The sequence below is a fragment of the Crocodylus siamensis genome, chromosome 5 (assembly GCF_052110815.1).
Source record: "Crocodylus siamensis isolate JL-2025a chromosome 5, ASM5211081v1, whole genome shotgun sequence".
NCBI lineage: Eukaryota > Metazoa > Chordata > Crocodylia > Crocodylidae > Crocodylus > Crocodylus siamensis.
This window is the reverse complement of record NC_143399.1, coordinates 134,733,037-134,752,808: the sequence shown is the minus strand read 5'-3', so window position 1 is coordinate 134,752,808 and position 19,772 is coordinate 134,733,037. Positions and strand designations below refer to the sequence as shown.

At 39.0% G+C, this 19,772-nt stretch overlaps 1 protein-coding gene across 6 annotated transcripts in view; it reads left to right on the top strand.

The window, feature by feature from the left end:
* The window catches only part of NEK11 (NIMA related kinase 11), a 195,823-nt gene that overhangs the window by 78,107 nt on the left and 97,944 nt on the right, over window positions 1-19,772 (top strand). For all 6 annotated transcript variants that reach the window (XM_090046394.1, XM_090046397.1, XM_090046399.1 and 3 more), the window contains 3 exons: window positions 210-328; window positions 3,298-3,362; window positions 5,841-5,967. In XM_090046394.1, coding sequence (XP_089902520.1) covers window positions 210-328; window positions 3,298-3,362; window positions 5,841-5,967 — 311 coding nt within the window. The remainder of the gene's footprint in view (window positions 1-209; window positions 329-3,297; window positions 3,363-5,840; window positions 5,968-19,772) is intronic.

Genomic DNA, 19,772 nt, shown 5'->3' with positions numbered 1-19,772 from the left:
ATGACTGACTTGTCCAACCCATTCAGGCAGCCTGCCTAAATTCTAATCCCCAGTTCTTGTGCCTCAAAATACATGCACTTTAATTAATGTTACAGACTACATAGCTTGTGTCTGTAGATCTAAGATAAAAATGAAGTCCTATATTTTGACATAAGATGAAATATGTAAAATCCTTATATTGAACATGTGAATGTGCTCTGATGTTTCAGGGTCGAGATTTGGACTGTAAAATTCAAGAGTACAAAGAAATTGGGAAAATATTCACCGAATGCCAAATAGTAGAATGGTTTATACAATTGTTACTTGGAGTCAACTATATGCATGAAAGGTACAATCATTTACTTTAATCTGAAAACACTTAGGCTTGATATGACTGAGAAGACTTCTATTTTCTAATTAAAGAAGTTAAAATGGAAATTAAATCCTGCTGTTTATTTTGTTTCTTTGACATAAAACCTTGTACAGCTATCTTGAGTTACTACAGAATGTCTAAAGTAGTGACTGGGTATCTAGTGCATGAACATTGTCTTTTTGAAGGTCCTACTCTTTAATACCACTCTGTGCATTTACTGTATCTTACAGTAGAATTATAATGGACATCTTTTAGAATTAAGCACCAAAGGCAGACCTTTATTTTCTAAAATCCAGGTGACAGCATTGAAAATGCACAGTACAATACAAACAGTTAATTCCTGAGATTAAAGCAGACATTCAGTCATATTAGAGAAAGAAAATGTAATAGAACTCTTTCAGATATTAAATATAAAGAGTCAAATTTTATCATGGCATAATTCCATTGAAATCAATTAAATTACATCAGGGATTAATCTGGCCTGGTAATATTTGTTCTGGATTTGTTTTTAAAACACCCTGTTACTTTCATCATGATATCAGAGACATCACCTCAAATTTGCAGGTAAGTCAGGAAATTATGTTTAGAATCTCTAAGCAATAGGTTTATTTTCATAACTGAAGATGTAGGATCCATGCCATCAGAAGAAGGGAAATAGTCATTCTATGATGCCCTTCACAGTGCTTATTTTAAAGCTTTTTATAAGGTCCATTAGTTCTTTTTATTATATGTGGGAAAAGAAATAAGAGTTCTTCTACAAGCTTAATAGTCTTATCTAGGTTGGAGAAAAATGGCAAACTATATCTCTTTGCTCTCCCTAACACATTTGTAACGTGCCACACATCTGCACATTGTTCCCACCAGTATGAAGACAACTGAAGTACTGTTTAAACTGGACTTGCTTTAAACATGTCTAGCCACCTTGTCATCTTCCATCCATGCAATGTCTGCTAATTCAGTTCCTGTATAAACTATCATTTTGGTTAAATAACATTTAACAAATGGTCCCCCCACAGCTGGAGCATTAAATCCCGCTTACAATAATTTGTCCTGTCCACTTTCCACATTACTCTTGAGAGGGGGTCAAGTTTGACTTGGGGCAACTCAATTTACTTAAGGTTAGGAATGAGCTAACACATTTTACTTAGTCATAATCAAGAGTGCTCAGCACTTTTTGGATCTGAAACCTAGAAGAGCAGTGGGGGGGGAAGGGAAACGAAAGGCTCTTTTTCAAGCGTTTTCTCCCAGAAATTCTAGAACAACGAGCAGTTAGCTGAGTTTTCAGTACCTTTCAGACCTTGCAAGTGTTAAAGTAAGGGAGCATGGCAAGAAGCATGATTGTGGGCTCCCGCATCAGATTACATTGCACCATATTGCCAGTGTAGGGAAGCCTGATTCTGAGCTCCCCCTACTCCGGCAAGTAGCAGGCTTGGCTCCCAGCCACAGGAGCACACCATGCACTCATGTAGCGGGGCGTTCTGTTAGCCGATAGGGGTTTCCAGCTGGGTGTGCTCCCTAGGCTGGAAGCCTGATCATCAGACCAGTACTCCCAGCTCGGGGAATGCATGGTGTGCTACCCCAGCTAGAAGCTGTGATCAGCTAACCAGGGCTGAGCTCCCAGTCAGCTGACTGGGGCCTCAGTTGTGGTGGCCCCAATCAGCTGAAGAGCCTCCCAGCCTATGAAATACATGGGAGGCTTGACAGGCTGGGCATTGGACACGTGTTCAGTTAATGAGATGATAAAAACCAGCCATAAAGTTATTACACATATTTTGTGTAATAGCTTTATGGCTTATTACTTATTTTATCACTCCATTAACTGATTGACTGTGTGGCCAGGACGCTATTAAAGATATGATTAACCAGTTAAAATGTCTTAAGTATAACGTCTGTCAGGGGCCTTCTCTTTCCTTTCTCCCTGTTTGTAGCTGTTGGCAACAGTTGGCTGTTGGCTTGTTATAGACTCCTGTATAGAAAATGTCTATATTTATATTTAAATTCCCAGAATATTTCCTCTTGCAATGTCCAGCGATTTGGACCAGTATCCATGCTGGTCTTTTTAGGGATAAGAATTCCCTTTTTGCAGGGAAAGTGCTGCTTTTCAGTTTACCAAAGTATTGCTTTCCAGCCATCTGTCTTAGTTAGAAAGTGAAGGGGATTGAAATGAAAAAATATACGTCTCATTTAAAGAGTATATAATAAGGATAGGCTTTATAGGACAGGGGTGTGGCTATCAGGAACTGACGTTTCAGGATACTGAGAAAATGCATCTTCCATGATCTATGATGTTTCTTAAATACTTGAAGAAGAAGAATGTAAAACTGGTTGATGGCTTACTGTCTTTTTGTCCCTCTTTCTCTGTGTGTTCTTGTGCCTCTGTGTAAGATGTATATAATATATATAATCTTACATTGCTATCATGTTGTATATGCAGAGAATGATTAGATGTATTGCCTTTGAAGAAGTAAACATTCCTTGAGACTGAGTTTCACTTTTTCTATTCTGTGGTATCTCAGGATGATGTTCTTTTTGCCAGAGCACACAACATAGCTCCCTGTGAACAGCCAGATGGGGAAAAAGCAACACATTTTGTTCTCTTACACAAGGGATTGAATAGGTTGCTGCTGCAATTTACCTAATTTTTATGACTATTCTCAAATTGGGTTACCTGCAGGCATTTGTATGCCTGTTTCATGACTCTCCTCTAATTGGCATACCTTCACCCTGATCCTGTGCCTGGGTATGCCTCTAGATTTATGTGGAGCCCTGCTGAAATCACTGGACTTTTGCTGAGATCTCAGGACATGCCTGCAGTCTGTTAGTTGCAAAATTAAAGTTCACTGGCCAGCAGTAGCAAATTGTTAATGAAAGAAAAGTATACATTAATTGAATATGACTGTTATTTCCTTGGGTCAGATAAAGTTGTATTTCCTCTTACGTTTCAGGCGAATACTTCACAGAGATTTAAAAGCCAAAAATATTTTTTTGAAAAATAATCTTCTTAAAATTGGTAAGATATCCCTGCTTTCTTTTTGTATGATTTATAATATAGAATTCTAGCATATATTTTATAAATAAGTTGATTTTTAATTAGTTGTTCACTAATGGTTTCTAATTCAGTTGATTGCTTTTTCTCATTTCATTTAAAACTATGCTAATACAACGGCCTTTTTTTTTAACCTGGCGATGCTAATTCTTAATGCTTAATTACTTAAAAAGAACACAAATTCCAATACATCATTTTATTTTGAACCTGTTGCAGACTAGAAGAACATATGTGTTTTTGCAAAACTGATTCATATAATATGAATAGATCTGTCTCCATGTTTCAAAAATTTTTACAAGAATTTTGTTGTACAGTCTTTTTATTATGCCTAGTAATGACAATTCCTTATACATAATTGATATCTGGATATAATAATTTAATTAATCCCCAGGCTTTTCTAATAGTTAGTCACACTTCTAACCCCACTCTCTAATCCTGTTATGCTTTAAATTTATTATTTTTTTTATACATTTTTTGCCAACTGCAATATTCTCATCATTGCATTAAAACTCAGAGGATTTGGACTCTTATTTTTACGCTACGAATTTTAGTCCTGTTCTTGTTGCACACTTTGTTGCACAGAAAATGGGATGCTTAGTGCTTAGAAAGACTGACACGACAATTCCGTCGATAGTTAACAGAAAGGCTTTACTAATTAAATAACAGGTTCTTACAGGAAAATGACAGGTAGGCTTATTGCAATCTACAAACAAAACAAGCTATAATCAAGTCCAGTACTTATTAGCTGTAACAGTGGTTTTCTCACCAACACGGGCAAGGAAGCGGTTCTGGTCTTTGCAATTTCTCACCAGGCATGGATCTGTCGCCAAGGGTGGTCAGCTGGGCTCTGTTATGGTGGGTCAGCGTGTTGTTTCCCTTCTGGAATGAGCACTCTTTGCTGGTAGCTTCCTTCTTTTCTTATACACCTTCTTCAAAGAATATTTCTCTTAATGGGTTGATGATCAGGGTCAAGACAAAGCTAGTAGGGTGGAGGGTTATTGTTTTTCGGTTGTGATGTGAATGTTACCCTTTTGGATCCATCTCTGGTTGTTGTGGGTGAAACTGTCATTCATAAAACTCTTGATTGCTTTAGCCCAACACCCTAAACCAGAGGCATATTACTTGATTTAATTTCAGTAGGACTTGGTTTCCTGAATTGAGCATCTTAGGCCCTAAAGTGTAAGACACAAAATAGGTTATTGTGATAGGGTGGAACCCCAAACATTTTCCAACTGGCAGAGACACCTAGATTGGCAAGGAGTGTGACAGCAAGGGAGATGTAATCACTCTGAAAGGGGAGCTTGTTCATAACCAAATTAGAGTAGTTGGTCATGGGTTGTACTGAATACTAGAGTCAGAGATGAGATTAATTGTATTGTTATGCTTTAGGTGGTCCCAGCCATGAGTTCATATTCTTGGGCAAAAAGGCACTGATATTATAATTTAGTTATTTAAATTTCACATGTAGATCTGGACAAGCTCTGTGTCCAGCAGTTCTCAAGCTGCATAATATTAGTAGCAACAAAATAAAATCTATTTTTGAAATCCTATTTTGGTGAAAAATGGCAAATAGACTAATTACCTTCCCTTAAATAGTCCATACTTTTTTTAAAGGCACATTTGTTCATTCACTGCATCTGGTTTTTTCCTCCATGAAAAAACTCCAGGTGTACTGACTATATTCTGCTTAGTAGGTTTGTGCCAGTCAATATCATGTTGTTAGTTAAATATGTCCGTGGTTTTACTCCTACCTCTAAACTGTTTTACATGAATTTCCTTATCACGAAAGATTCATCACTGTCACTGCAGCCATTTGATCTAAAGTTATCTCGATTTTTATAATGCACAGAGAATCAGGGTGTCTAAGTATCAAAAATCCTCAATTTTTATAAGGTGTTGGGTTCAATGGTGTCAGGAGTGCAATCTTGTCCCATATTGCCCTAACATTATGCCTTGACTTTGATATTTAGAAGCTTCCAAAAAGGAAGCTTTTTCAACTCATGGCATATCTTCTGAGAGTATAAGCAAGAGGATAGTTAGCAGCATAATTTTGTGTGAGATGGATGGACACAAGTACTGGCTTTGTTGAAAACATTTATCTGCCTTGACAAATAACAGATGGGGAAATAAGGAATTTCTGGTAATGATTAATTTGGGATTAATTTAAACTGGCAATGTAGAGAATAGAGATGCACAAGTTTGTGGTCCCATTACTGTTATCCATAGCCACCCAGTTATTATTTTTATGTTGATTTCAGTAATTTGTTGACAGTTTATTTAAGCTGAGGATCTGGGCTCAAATGTTTTGAGATATTAAAATATAAAATGTGATATTAAAGACAGTCAAATTAAGCTGGAAATTTCTGATTTGACTTTTAATTTTAGATATTCTTATCTAAATAAATAATATTTCAATTAATTTTTTTTCACTTCTATTTTAAGGTGACTTTGGAGTTTCTCGTCTCTTGATGGGTTCATGTGATCTGGCAACTACATTTACCGGAACACCTTACTACATGAGCCCAGAGGCACTGAAACACCAAGGATATAACACAAAATCTGACATCTGGTGAGTGGGCAGCATGTTTTTTCGACTGAATTAGTCATTCATTCAGAATGAACAAATTGATAAAATAACATTGTTTTTCTAGGTCGTCATGTGTTTGTATCACATGCTGTATTTTTTTCCAAATATTTATTTGAATACTAACTAGCCAGAGCCACCTGGGCAGAATGCTTTCACTACATTATTAGAGAACAGTTCAGGGGTATTTATTTCAGTTCATAGCTGTGTTGTAATTTGAGGGTGTTTTTCTTTGTGTGTGCAAGCTATTTGTCATAGGATGAGCCAAGCAGATTTTTAGAGGAGAAATGAGGCACAGGCCCTGTTGGTTCCTGTTTGTTCTTCCAGGTCAAGGGATTTAACATAGAAGGATCATGTGAGGGTGGGACTGAAGAAGGTCTACTGGGGAAAAGGAAATAGAGTGAAAAATAAGTCCTGTTCCTCAGTTGCAGGAATTGGCATGTTGTTATAGTTGTGATGATCAAGCTGATGTGTGAGAAGCAAGTTTTTTTTGGTGATGTCTTTTACTGGACCCACTGCGTATGTGGGACAGAGATTAGACAAAGTAGGCTCACTACTATTTACCTACCCCCTGCTAAACTCTGTACTTCACAAGTAATAAAGTACCCTTTCTTTTTTCTTTTGGGTGTTTTTTTCTTTTACAGAATTGTCTGTTTCAACTACTCGTTTTACAGCTACTTCTGATAACTGCTCTTTGCTCACAGGTTCACAGTCATCTCCCACTTCAAGTAATCACTTTATTTACATAATGGGGTACACAAGTCATTGTGTTATCTGGTGTTTATTTTTGTATCTGCTTCTTTTCCAGACCTGAGAAAGGCCACTCTGTGCCCAAAAGCTAACATCTCTCTTGATAATACAGTAGGTCCAATAAAAAATATTGCCAAAAATACCTTGCTTCTCACATTAGATCAGAAGAAAGTAGCACAGCCTTCTTGGGAAGCTTTTGTGTGACAGTGTGTGGTTTTAGAGGGAATCAGTATTGGTTTTAGTATGTCAGGGAACCAGGAAGAGCCTGGTAAGAGCTCAACTGAAGAAGTCTAGAAAGAGCTGGAGAAAGAGATAGTAGTGTAGAAGTAATTGGCTTACTTGACTAGAAAAACAGACAAAGACCAGACGTGCTGATACAGCTTAATTCAAATGTTCTGAGATAAGGAATCCGCATTCCTGCATTCCTTGGGTTATCTTAATATCTTGCCCTGTATGCCTTGGGATAGCCCTATGCATAAATAATTGTTTAAGTAAACGACCTAAGTTTCTGTGTAATTTACTATTGTTTTGATTCTCCAAGGTGTATTTTTTATCTCTTTCTCTGTCTTTAGTATAAATACGCTTGTAACCTTAGAGAGTCTGAGAAATCCTTTGAAACAGACAAGTGGGTGATTCCCCTTGCTGTATGGAATTCTCCCTGTGATCACAGTATAGCCTTAAATAAAGAAAAGCTGGCTCTGGTCAGTTCTGATTCAACCACAACGCGAAGTTTGATTTCTTCCACAATTTGGTGCCGTGACTCAGATAGAGACGCCCGGAGTGATCAGTTGGGACACAGACATCTCTTCGCTGAAGCCCTGGCGCGAAACCAAGGTAAGAGACCTTTTGAAATCTCTATTGGGGCTTTTCAGTGAGAGGCTGTTTCTGTGTCTTCCTGATTCACTACTTGAGGCTCACTGTATCTGAACTTTTGCTGCCAGAACTGTCAGACCCACTGTGTAAGTATTAACTGTAAGTAGAAAGGTTAAGAGTCAAGGTTAAGAGTCAAGGTTAAGAGTTAAGACTCTGTGTTGCTGTTGTCAGTGAAAGTATTTCCCTGTATGAATTGAGTTCAGTTCTGTAAAGAACTGTGAGGTCTTTCTGAGGCCAGAAGTAGAAACCTTGTCCAGCCGCCCCGAAGACACCAGATTTGTTCTGTGTGCTCTTCGAAAGCAAGGGTGCAAGGTGGAAACTCTTAGAGTGTGAATGTTTTTCCACGATAAGTGTTGACCAAGGCTGAGACTAAAGAAATGCTCTTGAACCTCATGCCTCAATGCAGAAATTCCCTTGTGTGAATTGAGAGTATGAATTGAGAAATATGAGCCACTGACCAGGTCTGAGACTAAGGTTGGGTTCAGCCGCCCCAAGGCTGTCCAGAAGGGCAGTTTTGAACGCAAGGGGGCCCAACTGGAACCTCATGACCCAGTGGACAGATTTACCCTTTCCCCACCCTCATAAATGAGCCGTGTCTAACCCTGAGTAACTTCGTTGTGTGCTGTTATTGCAGTGGAGTCTTGTCTTTGGACATTAACCACAGCATCTCTATGCCACTAGCAAATCTCACAACCTGACCAGACACCCTGAATAAGCCATTCCTGTATGAAAGACCTGTGTGAATTGAGTTTAAAGATATGGGGAGCGGAGAATCTAAAAGACATACCGGCTCTGCCAAAAGGGACTCCAGCATTGTACACGTACACACACTATGGCCATAAAAGTTGTAAGTTTCTAAACAAATGGAATTGGTATACCAGAGGTGATTTTAGCCGGCAGTTTCCCCTGGAGGGAACATTTGATTTAAGTAAAATTGTTCGTCCCCACAGAGACCTTGAGTTAAGAGTAGTAATATACCACAGACTCAGTGAGACACATTTTTTTAATTAATATAAAGAAGCTTCCAAAAGATGTCAGAATAAAATAGAAAAAAAAAAAATCTTAAGTTCGGCGTCTTAAAGACTCCCAAGAGAAACTGAAATCTCAGATAAAGGAATTAAACAGAAAGGTGAACCAAAAGGGGGACCCCCATCAATAGTACCATCAGCACCAAAACAACTTTATCCACAAGTAACTGAGAGTGAATCTGCAGAAGATATAACTGATTTTCTTAATGTGCCACCCCCATATCAGTTCCAAGCACAATCTGAACCTGAAGAAGTCCAAAGTAACCAAATAGACTCTTCTGGCAGGAATAGCCCACCTCACCAAGAAACTATCACTCAACAATCGTCACCTGCCCCCAGGGCATGCCCACGTCCACCAAAGACATGGCATCTGTCTCCTGAAATCTCAACTCCCTTCTCTTGTTCAAGGTCTGGTACTCAGTATGGTCCAGCCCCTTCTTTAAAATCTAAGAAGGCTCAGCTTATGCCTTTACGCCAACTTCCAGGGCAAGGTCCAAATGGGGAAACTACAGTCACAGTCCCTGTCCCCTGGACCCCAGGAGATCTCCTAAACCTTGTTAAACAATTTCCCAACATCAGAGAGGAGCCCCAGAAATGTAAAGATGAATTGGAAACTGTAATCTATTGTTATGATCCAACATGGGCAGATTTAAACCAATTAATGAGAAGTGTTCTGCCCTCTGAGGTCCACAACTGCCTCATTGCACAGGCTACTTGGCCTACTCAAGACCCCGGAATTGGAGATCACTTAGCAGATGCCCAAAGAAGCCTCCTTGAGGCTGTGCTTAAAATTTGCTCCAGGAAAACTGACTGGGCCAAAATACATAATTGTAAACAAAATAAAGGCGAATCCCCAGCAGACTACATGGACTGCTTGAAACTAGTATTTGAAAGACATTCTGGTATTGAAAATGCAGCTGAAACTGTCCCAGAAGCAGTTGCTCCTGCTTTTGTCCACAGACGTCTTTCTAAAGTCCAGGAACAGTTGTGCACAATTGCTGTAGGTTGGCAGACTAAGCCACTTGCAGAACTAGTCACCATTGCAAATCATTGCCAGGAAAAGAAAAAGGAATCCACGGAAACTAAGCTAATATCATTGCAATTACAGACTTTAGGCAGGGGAAGAAGTGGCCCTACAAACCTTAAACAAGGAAATATGGAGTTTATAGCAGAGAAACACTTTATAATATAGGATTCCAGAGTTGGCTCCTAGGGGATAGGAGAGATTCTGGGCTCTTCTACCTTTGGTGTTACTGAGAGGTAATGAAAAAAGTTCCTGTGACCAAGATTTTTAAAACATCACTGCATTATGTTAAGGTTTTTGAGGAATCCCCTGAAAGGAAAAGGGAAGACAGGTTTAGGTTTAAGGCTTTTTGTTTTGTTTGGCGCGTATGGTAGGAGTATTGATGTGGCCAAATCACACTACCATCCAAAAGAAGACTTTATCCATGGGAAGAAAACTGAGGCATGGAGGAAAAACTGAAGCATTAGCTATGCACTAGCTACTACAGAAGTAAGCAAACCTTCACAAGAAATAGGTTGCAATTTTCCTTAAAATGCTTCCTGTCCTAAAAATGCATACAAATAATTTAGAAATAATTCTAAAATGACCCAATGCCTTGCCAAAAAATGTTCTGATAGGAGATAATTCTTAAAAATAAGAAAAAAAATCCTTTCTGTTTTCCTTATAGTATTCTTTTTAAAAAAACTCATTTGTTTGTTTTTTACAAGTACATTTATCCTTTTTTATTATTCCATAAGCTTTGAACATTGCTGTGCAGTTTCATTATTATGTTACTTGGAACCTAAATATTTATTCCATCTTTTACTCTGTTCCTCCTTCTCAAAAGACTACTGGGAACAATTTTATATATGGAGAACAGTCATCCATGCTTTTAACCAGTAACATTTGCCATTTTTCAGGGGCAATGTATTGTAGTATTCAGCTCAAGTCAACAGGTAAGTTGAGAATCCCATCTCATGCTCCCTATAGCTGAACTGACACAGATTTTATGTTAGATTCTGTACTGCCCATTTGTGCTCAATACTAGGAGATGTCGTTTCAATCAATAAAAATGCTGTTAAGGATTTCAAAAGATATAGGAATACATCATTCAGCAGCCAGAGAAACCCTTTTCAATCCATGACAACAGCTGTTACTATAAAGAATAATTTATTTTCTTTCAGTTTTAGCATTACATGTAAAGAATCTGCACAAATTCTATTCTCAGTTATATCCAGGCAATTCTATTAAGTTATCAGGGGGTTTGCACAAGAGTAAATGAGAGCAGAAATTGGCCTACTACTATTGTATGTTACGTCTTAGTTATATTTTCTCAATTTAAAAAATAAAGCTCCATAAAATGAATCCAGTGTGAAGACTAGCTTTATGTTACATTTTATACCCCATTATTTTATTATATTTTTATAGTCCAATACTTTAAAAACTGCCAGCTCTACAGGATTCTTGGGGAGACAAACTGCCTTAATTCCGAGCTTTTTGGTCTTCTGAGATAGAGGTACTGAGGACCAAGTGTGCCAGTAATCACTAGCATCTCGGCTGACAGAAACTTTCAGCCTCATGAGCCCAGAAACTCCTTGCAGAAGCTCTAATAAAGGTCCTTTCAACCACTGTTGCTCTATTTCTCCTTCAGTTGGTCTGAATTTCTCCTCTCAACTTGTCTTTCTGTTTGTCTAATAATAATGTTCCTGTTTATTCCTGAACACCTGCTCTTCTTTACACACTTGAGGCTCTGTAGGATCATGGACACTGAACTTGTTTTGCTGAATTCTCCTTTTTTCATTTTGTTTGTTTACCTCTTCTTTGCTTCATTCATTTGGTTCCTGCACATTAGATTTTGATTTTCCAATTTTCAGTGCTTTATGTGCTTTAAACAACCAGGCTTCAACATGGATACTTGATTTGCCTTTCTTTGAGCTTTTTATTGAGACTTTGAGTCAAGACCCTAAAATTTGAGACTGCATCAGATTTTTGTTTCTGTTGCAAATTGATTGTTCTAGATAGTGTTGTAGTTTCTAAATATCAGTTTAAGAGCCTTCCTCCTTTTGATCCCAGATGCCCTTAAATGTCCACAAAGAAAGAAAAAGGAAATGAGTTATAAGAAATGTGGATGGGACTGACACTGACAGGAAAGCACTATGCTGCATCTCTGAATATACTAACTGTGCCCTTGCTCGCCATGCTGATGAGCTGATGAAGATACTTCATTCCTCTTATCCTTCTCCAGGCAATCACAGAAAACCATATCTTGTCCCAGAACATGACTGATTTAATTGCCCAGACATTATAGTAGAGTTCAATGGTTGAGATATTTGTGCCTGGGAGGGAACCAATTAAACCCTTGTTTTTAAACATCAGTGTCCCCTTCATATGTCTGAGTTTGGATAGAAGGCAAATTCTCTCTAAGTTCATTTGGCAGCTATTTTAATCTATCATGAACTAGTAATTAAAGGTAAATCTGTTTTTCTATGCAGCCCCTTGTCATTAAGAGGTTTGGCACATTTCTGAGGGCATCCTTTAATTGAAACCCCCCTTTGGTAAAGGGATGTTGACACAGTTTGACAAAACTAATGAAAGCTTGTATTCAGTTTCTTAGTTCAAGAAAGTTTAAGTCTTTTATGTGGAAACTCATTTCTCTGGGGGTAGTGACTTCAACCTGGAGTGAATTAGTATCTGACTTTGTGACTGACCTGCCATATACTTGATTTTAAAGAACTTCATGGTTTTGTGCACTCCTCCTACATTCTTTCCAAAAATGCTGGCTAGTTTCTAACTTAATGAACATCATCCTTATAACATTCTACCAGTCACTGCCTAGTCTATCATGGGTCTTTCCTACAAACTTGATATTAAAATATATTTATATTGGTGCAGACTAAAAATGATAAAACCCACCTTAATTTTTGTTTATTTTGGTAACAGCCCATTAGGTACTGTTATCCTGTGAAGAATTCGATCATTGGCTGCCTTTGGCACCCACAGTCTAAGTGACTTTTGGTAGGCCTACCTGTCCTAGTTTAGGACTCATGCAAGGCAGGCTACATGCATTTGCAAAGTACTGTTGTATAGATTCACCTTCTAAAGAGAAATCCTTGTTTGTCTCTTAGTGCTACAAAACCTGCTTCTGAAGTAGGGATGCCCAAATTCTCTCATTCTTACTATCCTTTTCTTTAGATTTAAGGCTTTTCATTACATGAATTTTTATAGACTTTTTTTAATTAAAAAAAGATCAAAAAAGGGTGTTCTGCCACATCACTTGATAAACATATACAGCAAGGTCAATATAGGAATAATAATCCACTGCTGGCTGAGAAATAGTATCTTCCAAAAGTAAGTGAGATCAAGTACTTTCTATAGCAAAAGTTGACATCTGCTTTGCAAATGAGTTTCTTGATGCTACTTTAAAACAGTACCAGCAATCGTACATGGTATGTTATAAGCAAGTAAGACTTATAATCACGTTTAACAAAAGCAACACTTTGGTCAAGCCAAATTAAAACACTCAAGCTGCCGGCATCATATTACATTAAAAAATCATTAACAATCCCAGGAGCCTCAGATCTAGATTTCATTAGGTTAGAGCTCAGAGACTTCTCTATTTAATGGTTATTTTGCAATTAATTATGGCCCAAATGAGAAACTAACACCCATTGTGTGAGTTTGATGCCGAATTATATAAGGACTGTATTAAGCACAGGCTCAGACCTGGATGTTCAATTTAAAACTTTTATTGTTTCACAAAGCCATAAACTAAAGGAGGTCTGTTGGTTCACGAGGTTCCCAAATCAAGCCCTTGCTTTCTAACCCGGAGGCTAGGTGCGGCTGCCTGTTTCAGTAGTCTCAGATAGTGCTTATGCTAAGCAAGGCCTACCATTAAGAACAATACTAGGCCTTGCTTAGCATAAGCACTATCTCACACCCATACTAGTGTCTTGATCAAAAATAGAAAGTATTGTTTAGGGGTTGATAACTGCAGGTACACCTACCTTTGGAGTACATGGGAAGGTCCCAAGGGGCATGCAGCAGCAGCACAGAGAAGCGGGGGTACTTGGGAAGTGTGCTTGCTTGCTGCCGCTACTGTGCACCACCTCCATACCCACCAGGAAGAATACCCACCAGAAGGGGGTACTCTCCTTAAAAAAGGTTGAAAACCCCTGTATAGCTTTTCAGTTATATAGAGCAATTAGTGTGGGTTTCTTGGATGTTTTGAATGCAGTTATTTTTAAACATTGTGAACAACCTTGAAGTATTGAGTACTATAGTTACTGTAATAGCAGTCTGACAAATAATCTATGGAACAAACCCTTTTTATATGAAATTTAGATATAGAGAAGTAAAAGTGTGAATTTTCAAATAACACAACCTGTTTTGTTTTCTCTTCTTAGTACTTTTTGGAAATGAAATGCTCTCATGAAAAAAAATTGCTTAATGCAGGGGTTGGCAACCTGTGGTCCATGGAGCTATTGGATCCAACTTGCATACGTGGGGCTTTGGTGGCATTTGGTAGTGGGGAACTTCAGCTGTGGGCACTCTCTCCGTACTGCTGTGGGAGAAGTGTTAGTTTTAGGTAGGTCCTAGCACTTACCCCGCCACACCCATCTCTGACTTGGTCTATGTCCATTCTGCCCTTCAGCCAAGAAAGATTGCTTGCTGCTGGTTTAGACTATTTTTTAAAAACACATACTTATTCACAAATTGGTGTTTTAAGAAGTTCCAAGCATCTAGAATGTTCCAAGCATCATAGCCAAACACATGAATGTTGTGAAGCTGCTTATTTGGGGTGTGGGAAAGACCTAAAGCTCAGGCAAGATTTTACTGACTTTTAAAAGTCAGGCTATGTTTTTAAGTATGAGTACTCTGATTTATGCTGGCAACACAAACAGCTTCATGTGGCTTTGACCAGAAATAAAGCAAGACTAGTCTATCTTTCTGTGAGTTACACGTTATATTTCATTTTGTACCCTCAACTCAGAAAATGAATGCTCAGAGAACAATTTTTCTAAAAAGATTAAAATAAAAATGTAACCCCTTGAAAATATTAACCTGTTGACTTTGGCATTCTTCTAGCTCTGAAGACAGATTTTAGAATGGCAAAAGAGAATTGTATCACTAATGAAGAAAAAAGTTAGTCAAATGACAATAACATTTTGAATGCTTGGAAAATATGAACATTGGAAAGGTCATAAAAATTAAAATTAAATTCTGAATTTAATTTATAATGTGTTGGTATCCTGAAAGAGCTGACTTTCTTTTGTATTTAAGTCCTGGCATTAAATCCTGGCCCTCGAGTCAATTGGAATTTAGACATTTGATTCAATTGGATGTGAATTTTATTCCACATCTTCAAAATACGTACTACTTGGCATATCTTGTGCTCTTCTTCAGAAGATCTCCAGTTGCCAGATATGGGTGAGGAAGACATTTTAAACAGACATCATTTTTCTTTGGTTGCTTGCTCAATGTCTGCAACTACCTGACATCAAATCTGATGAAGTGCATAGCTATTACTGTCTATTCTGCAGTCCTAATATATCCATCTATAGAAGAGGGGGAAAGAATGGAAAGATCTGTTTAGCTGTGAAACCTCCTACTCCCATACCCACACAACTTCTGTGCAGTGGCTTGCAAGGATCTGTAGCAGAATTAAGATTAATATTTATAGCTATAAATCTTGCTCCCTTCTCCGGCCTGTACAGTAAAACTTTGTTAGTTCTGCTACTGGCAAACCTACCCTACCTAGTAGAATACATGCATGAAATTGAGTAGAGGTGGATTTGACTCTTAAATTCTATTAAATTTCTAATAGCCATATACTATGCATGTCCTATTTACTGGTGATCTGTCCATACTTGCTTGTTAATATGATCTTAATTGGAAATTCTTAAAACTAGCTGAAGTAACTTGTAATGGAAATATCCTAATGCCAAATCAAGTTAGCAGTCAACGCTGCTGATTTAAAAATAGCAGAAGTAGTGGGAGGAGTGGAAATGATAAGAAATACAATTTTGTTGAAAAACAGATCAGCCTTCCTTTCAGAAACATAGGAAATTCTTTCCAAGAGTGATCTCAATAGCCAAATTTTCTTTTCCTGAGACAAATCAATGTCCTAGTTGCGTTTAAAACCTTTTCATTCGAAATCCTCTGTGTAATCTTGGTAGATTCTGACAGATGGTCTGTTTGTGGAGTTCAGGTGTATTGGGCTCATACACTTAACCTGGGATTTGTATTCTAATTGCACTCATTGCTGTTTGCTTTTACAAGCTGTCACATTTTATTCTGAGATTTGTGCAATGCACAAAATGAATAGAGAGTTTAAACTAGAGAATGTGTGGACTAGCTCTAAACATTAGCATTATAATTTGTTCTTTGTATAGATTCATAATATTTGAATTATTTCAAATTGATTGGCATGTCTTGTTCCTCTTTAATGCCTTGCTCTACTCAGTAATATTACAGTAATATACTACAGTAGTTGAACTAAGTACAGAATTCACTAAATTTCTGCCTAAAAGAGGCAGAGTAACTTGCTATGAAAATTCTCATGAATTCTACAAGTATGATGAAGGTAGTGGAGAATACAGATGATGGATTCAAATAAACCACTCATTTATGACTCAAACATTAAAAAAGGTTTACTACTAAATAGTACCAGATGTTCTTAAAAGATCTGTAGTGGCTCTGAAGTATAAATATGTGCAAATCCTGTTACAAGTAGTGGATATTATGTATTACAATTAACAAACTATAGGGATTCTGGGTGAAATCAGGACCCATTGAAGCCTGTGGGAATGTTGCCACTATATGAGGTGTTCTTATTCTGTGTCACTTAAATGATGTTCCATAAGGGTGCAATCCAAGCATCCAGAGTTTTTCTTTCTGGGGCCAGGCTTACTATACAATCTGTGCCGTAAAGAAAGAGCTTTCCCATGATATAAAGTAACATTTTATAAATCCCACTTTTGATGTATAAATAAACACAATTCCCCTCCCCTGTGTGCCAATGGGGGACCAGACTCTCCCTTGATGTAAATGAACAGTAACACTTAATAAGAAAATGAACACAGTCCAGTAAAAAGTGTGACTTGTTAGTGACATTCTCAATAGATCTTGTGCCCTTAATGTGACCTATGAAGTAGATTTTAGGTAACTCTGTATGGGTAAGAAGAAATTGCTGAACTGCAGTTCAGGTGGACGATAATCTCAGTTTGATCTGACACTTTAGTTGTATGGGTATCATCACTTTGAAATCCTTTGTCCTGGATTCTCTTATCCCTAAAGTAGCAGTATCCAAGTTCAGACTTAAATATTTTTTCTTCACTTGAGGATAAATGTTATACATTATTTCAAGTCTTGAAATATTGTAAGACCATTCCTCTATTCGTAAGATCTCAGCTTCTTCCCAGCCTTGTGTCTGTCAAGGGCTGCTATTTTATATAGCTTCTCAAGGCATTTAGGGCACCTAAATTAATCTATTAATCGAGTCTGCTGGAGTATGCTAATTAGCATGCTCCAGCAGCCTCCACATCATGTGTATTCAGTATCCTGCACTTCAAAACGGTGGTGGGGGCACTTTAACTAAAGTTCATCAAACAAGGTTTAGCTAAAGTGCCCCCACTGCCATGTTGAAGCATGGGATACTGAATATATGTGATGCTGCAGGCATGTTAATTAAAGCAGCTCCCCAAAGCCGCTCTTATTAAAGTGCCTCCCCACCCTGTAGCAGGTGTAAAGATGCCCTTACATTTTCAGTTAATCCCAGGTTACCCACAGGTGAGTACCTAGACAGAATGTGGAATCTCCATTCTAGACCTGGCTAGATGAACCTTGGGTGGGATGATATAGTTGGTCCTGTTATCGGATGGTCCATCCTGATATAGGATGGTCCTGTTTGGTGGAGGGGGTTGGACTAGATAATCTCCTGAGGTAGCTCCCAGACCTAATTTTCAATGATTGTAGTTGTTATACACACAAAAACATGGAAGACTTCTTAGCTCTAAATGTTTTCTTATTCTGTAGATTAAAATACAAGATGATTAATAGTTGGGAAAGGTTTCAAAAATTTTATATTTTGTAAAAATTTTACATTGGTAGAGGATTTTTGAAAGGCTGCATATGTTAAAAAATAGCTCAAAGAAAACTGTGACTGAAATGGTAAAATAAACAATGTCTAATGCTCTTCTAGTGCTTCCATATTCCCTTCCTTGTCTCCAGTGAGATCAGAAAGAGAGGAGCCTAAAGTTGACTGCCCTGCCATGATCATTTAATTTATTTGAATTTTGGCTGAAAACACACAATCAAGTTGTAAACTCCCTACTATTTTGAGCATGCTGATTATGTTGATATGCTAAAAAGGTTGGATATTAGCTGTCAGTTAGAATATTGTCAGCAAACAAAATATAAATAAATTATTTTTAAGACAGCTGTTCCCTTCTCTGATAAAAAATGAGCCAAATTATCAGCTGATGAAAATTGATTTCCCATTTACTCCAGTTAATACTCTGGGTAAGCATTAGAATCATCGAAAATTAGGGTTGGAAGAGACCTCAGGAGGTCATCTAGTCCAACTCCCTGCTCAAAGCAGGACCATCCTCAACTAGATTATTCCAGCCAAGGCTTTGTCTTGCTGGGTCTTAAATACTTCCAAGGATGGAGATTCCACATCCTGTCTGGATAGCCTGCCTGTTCCAGTATTTTACTACCCCACCTAGTGGGAAAGTTTTTCCTAATATCTAACCTAAACTTCCCTTGCTGCAACTTGAGACCATTACTCCTTGTGCTGTCATCTGTCATGACTGAGAACAGTCCAGCTCCAGCTTCTTTGGAACCACCCTTCAGGTAGTTGAAGGCTGCTATTAAATCGTCCCTCAGTCTTTACTTTTCCAGACTAAATAAGCCAATTTCTCTCAGCCTTTCCTCAGAGGTCATGTGCCCTAGCCCCCTAACCATTTTTGTTGCCCTCCGCTGAACTCTGTCCAATTTGTTCACATCCTTTCTGTAGTGGGAGGACCAAAACTGGACACAGTACTCCAGATGTGACCTCACCAGTGGTAAATAGTGGGGAATAATCGTATGGCTTGAGCTGCCAGCAACACTCCTAGTAGTGCAGCCCAGTATCCCATTAGCTTTCATGGCAACAAGGGTACACTGCTGGCTCATATTCAGCTTATTGTCCACTGTAACCCCCAGGTCACTTTCTGTAGAGCTACTGCCCAGCCAGTCAGTCCTTGCTCTCCATGGGCAACTGGTGCCACTTTAGTCAGGAGGGGCATGTCCCCCCCCCGGTAACCAGTCAGTCACCGGGGGAGCCCCCAGTCTCACCGACTGGGGGTGTGGCCGCAGCACTCCTGGAAGTGGCTGCAACACTTCATCTGGTGCTCCCACTCCCTGGCCAGTGCTTGCAGGGGGAGGGGGCACTAGTGCTCCCACCTGCCTCCCCTGCCCATTGCCTAAGCGGGGAGCACGGCCTGTCAGGGGGTGCCCCAGCACTCTCAGGGTGTGCACATGCACCTCCACGTACACCCTATGCATCACCACTGTCACTCCAACAGTTTCTCAGAAGTTTCTCATATTGTGCCCCATTCTGATATTCTCTAGGCCTATCTAGAGCCTTGTTACACCTTATACTATGAGCCATAGAAAGGTTGATGGGTGTTAGTGCTAGCTTGACTTTAGAGCAGTTGCACATTCAAGCCAGCAGGTAAGAATCTCCTCCTCCCATTTGAGGCTCCTCCCCTGCTCTCTGCCCTTTCCCCCCATATCTTCCCTGGTACCTCCCCTTCCCCCCAGGCATCCTTCCTTCTAACCCCTACCACCTATTTGTGGTTGTCTGTCCCAGGGGAGCAGGCAGGGAAGGGTTAATCTGCCTGCCCAGTCACTGCCGCCCTTGCCACCAAGACAGCAGCAGCGGTGGCAGCTGGGCAGGCAGGTTAACCCTTCCTTGCCTGCTTCACTGGGACAGGTAGTGTGGGCAGCCACAAGTAAGCTGGGAGGGAAGGGTGGCACTGAGCAGGGATCTGTTGTGCTAAGGAGGGTGAGGGGGCAGTGGGCCCAATCCAAGGCAGGGAGGGGGTGGGTGGTATGTTTATACTAAGATGTAACTTAAAGTGGCTACACCTTAG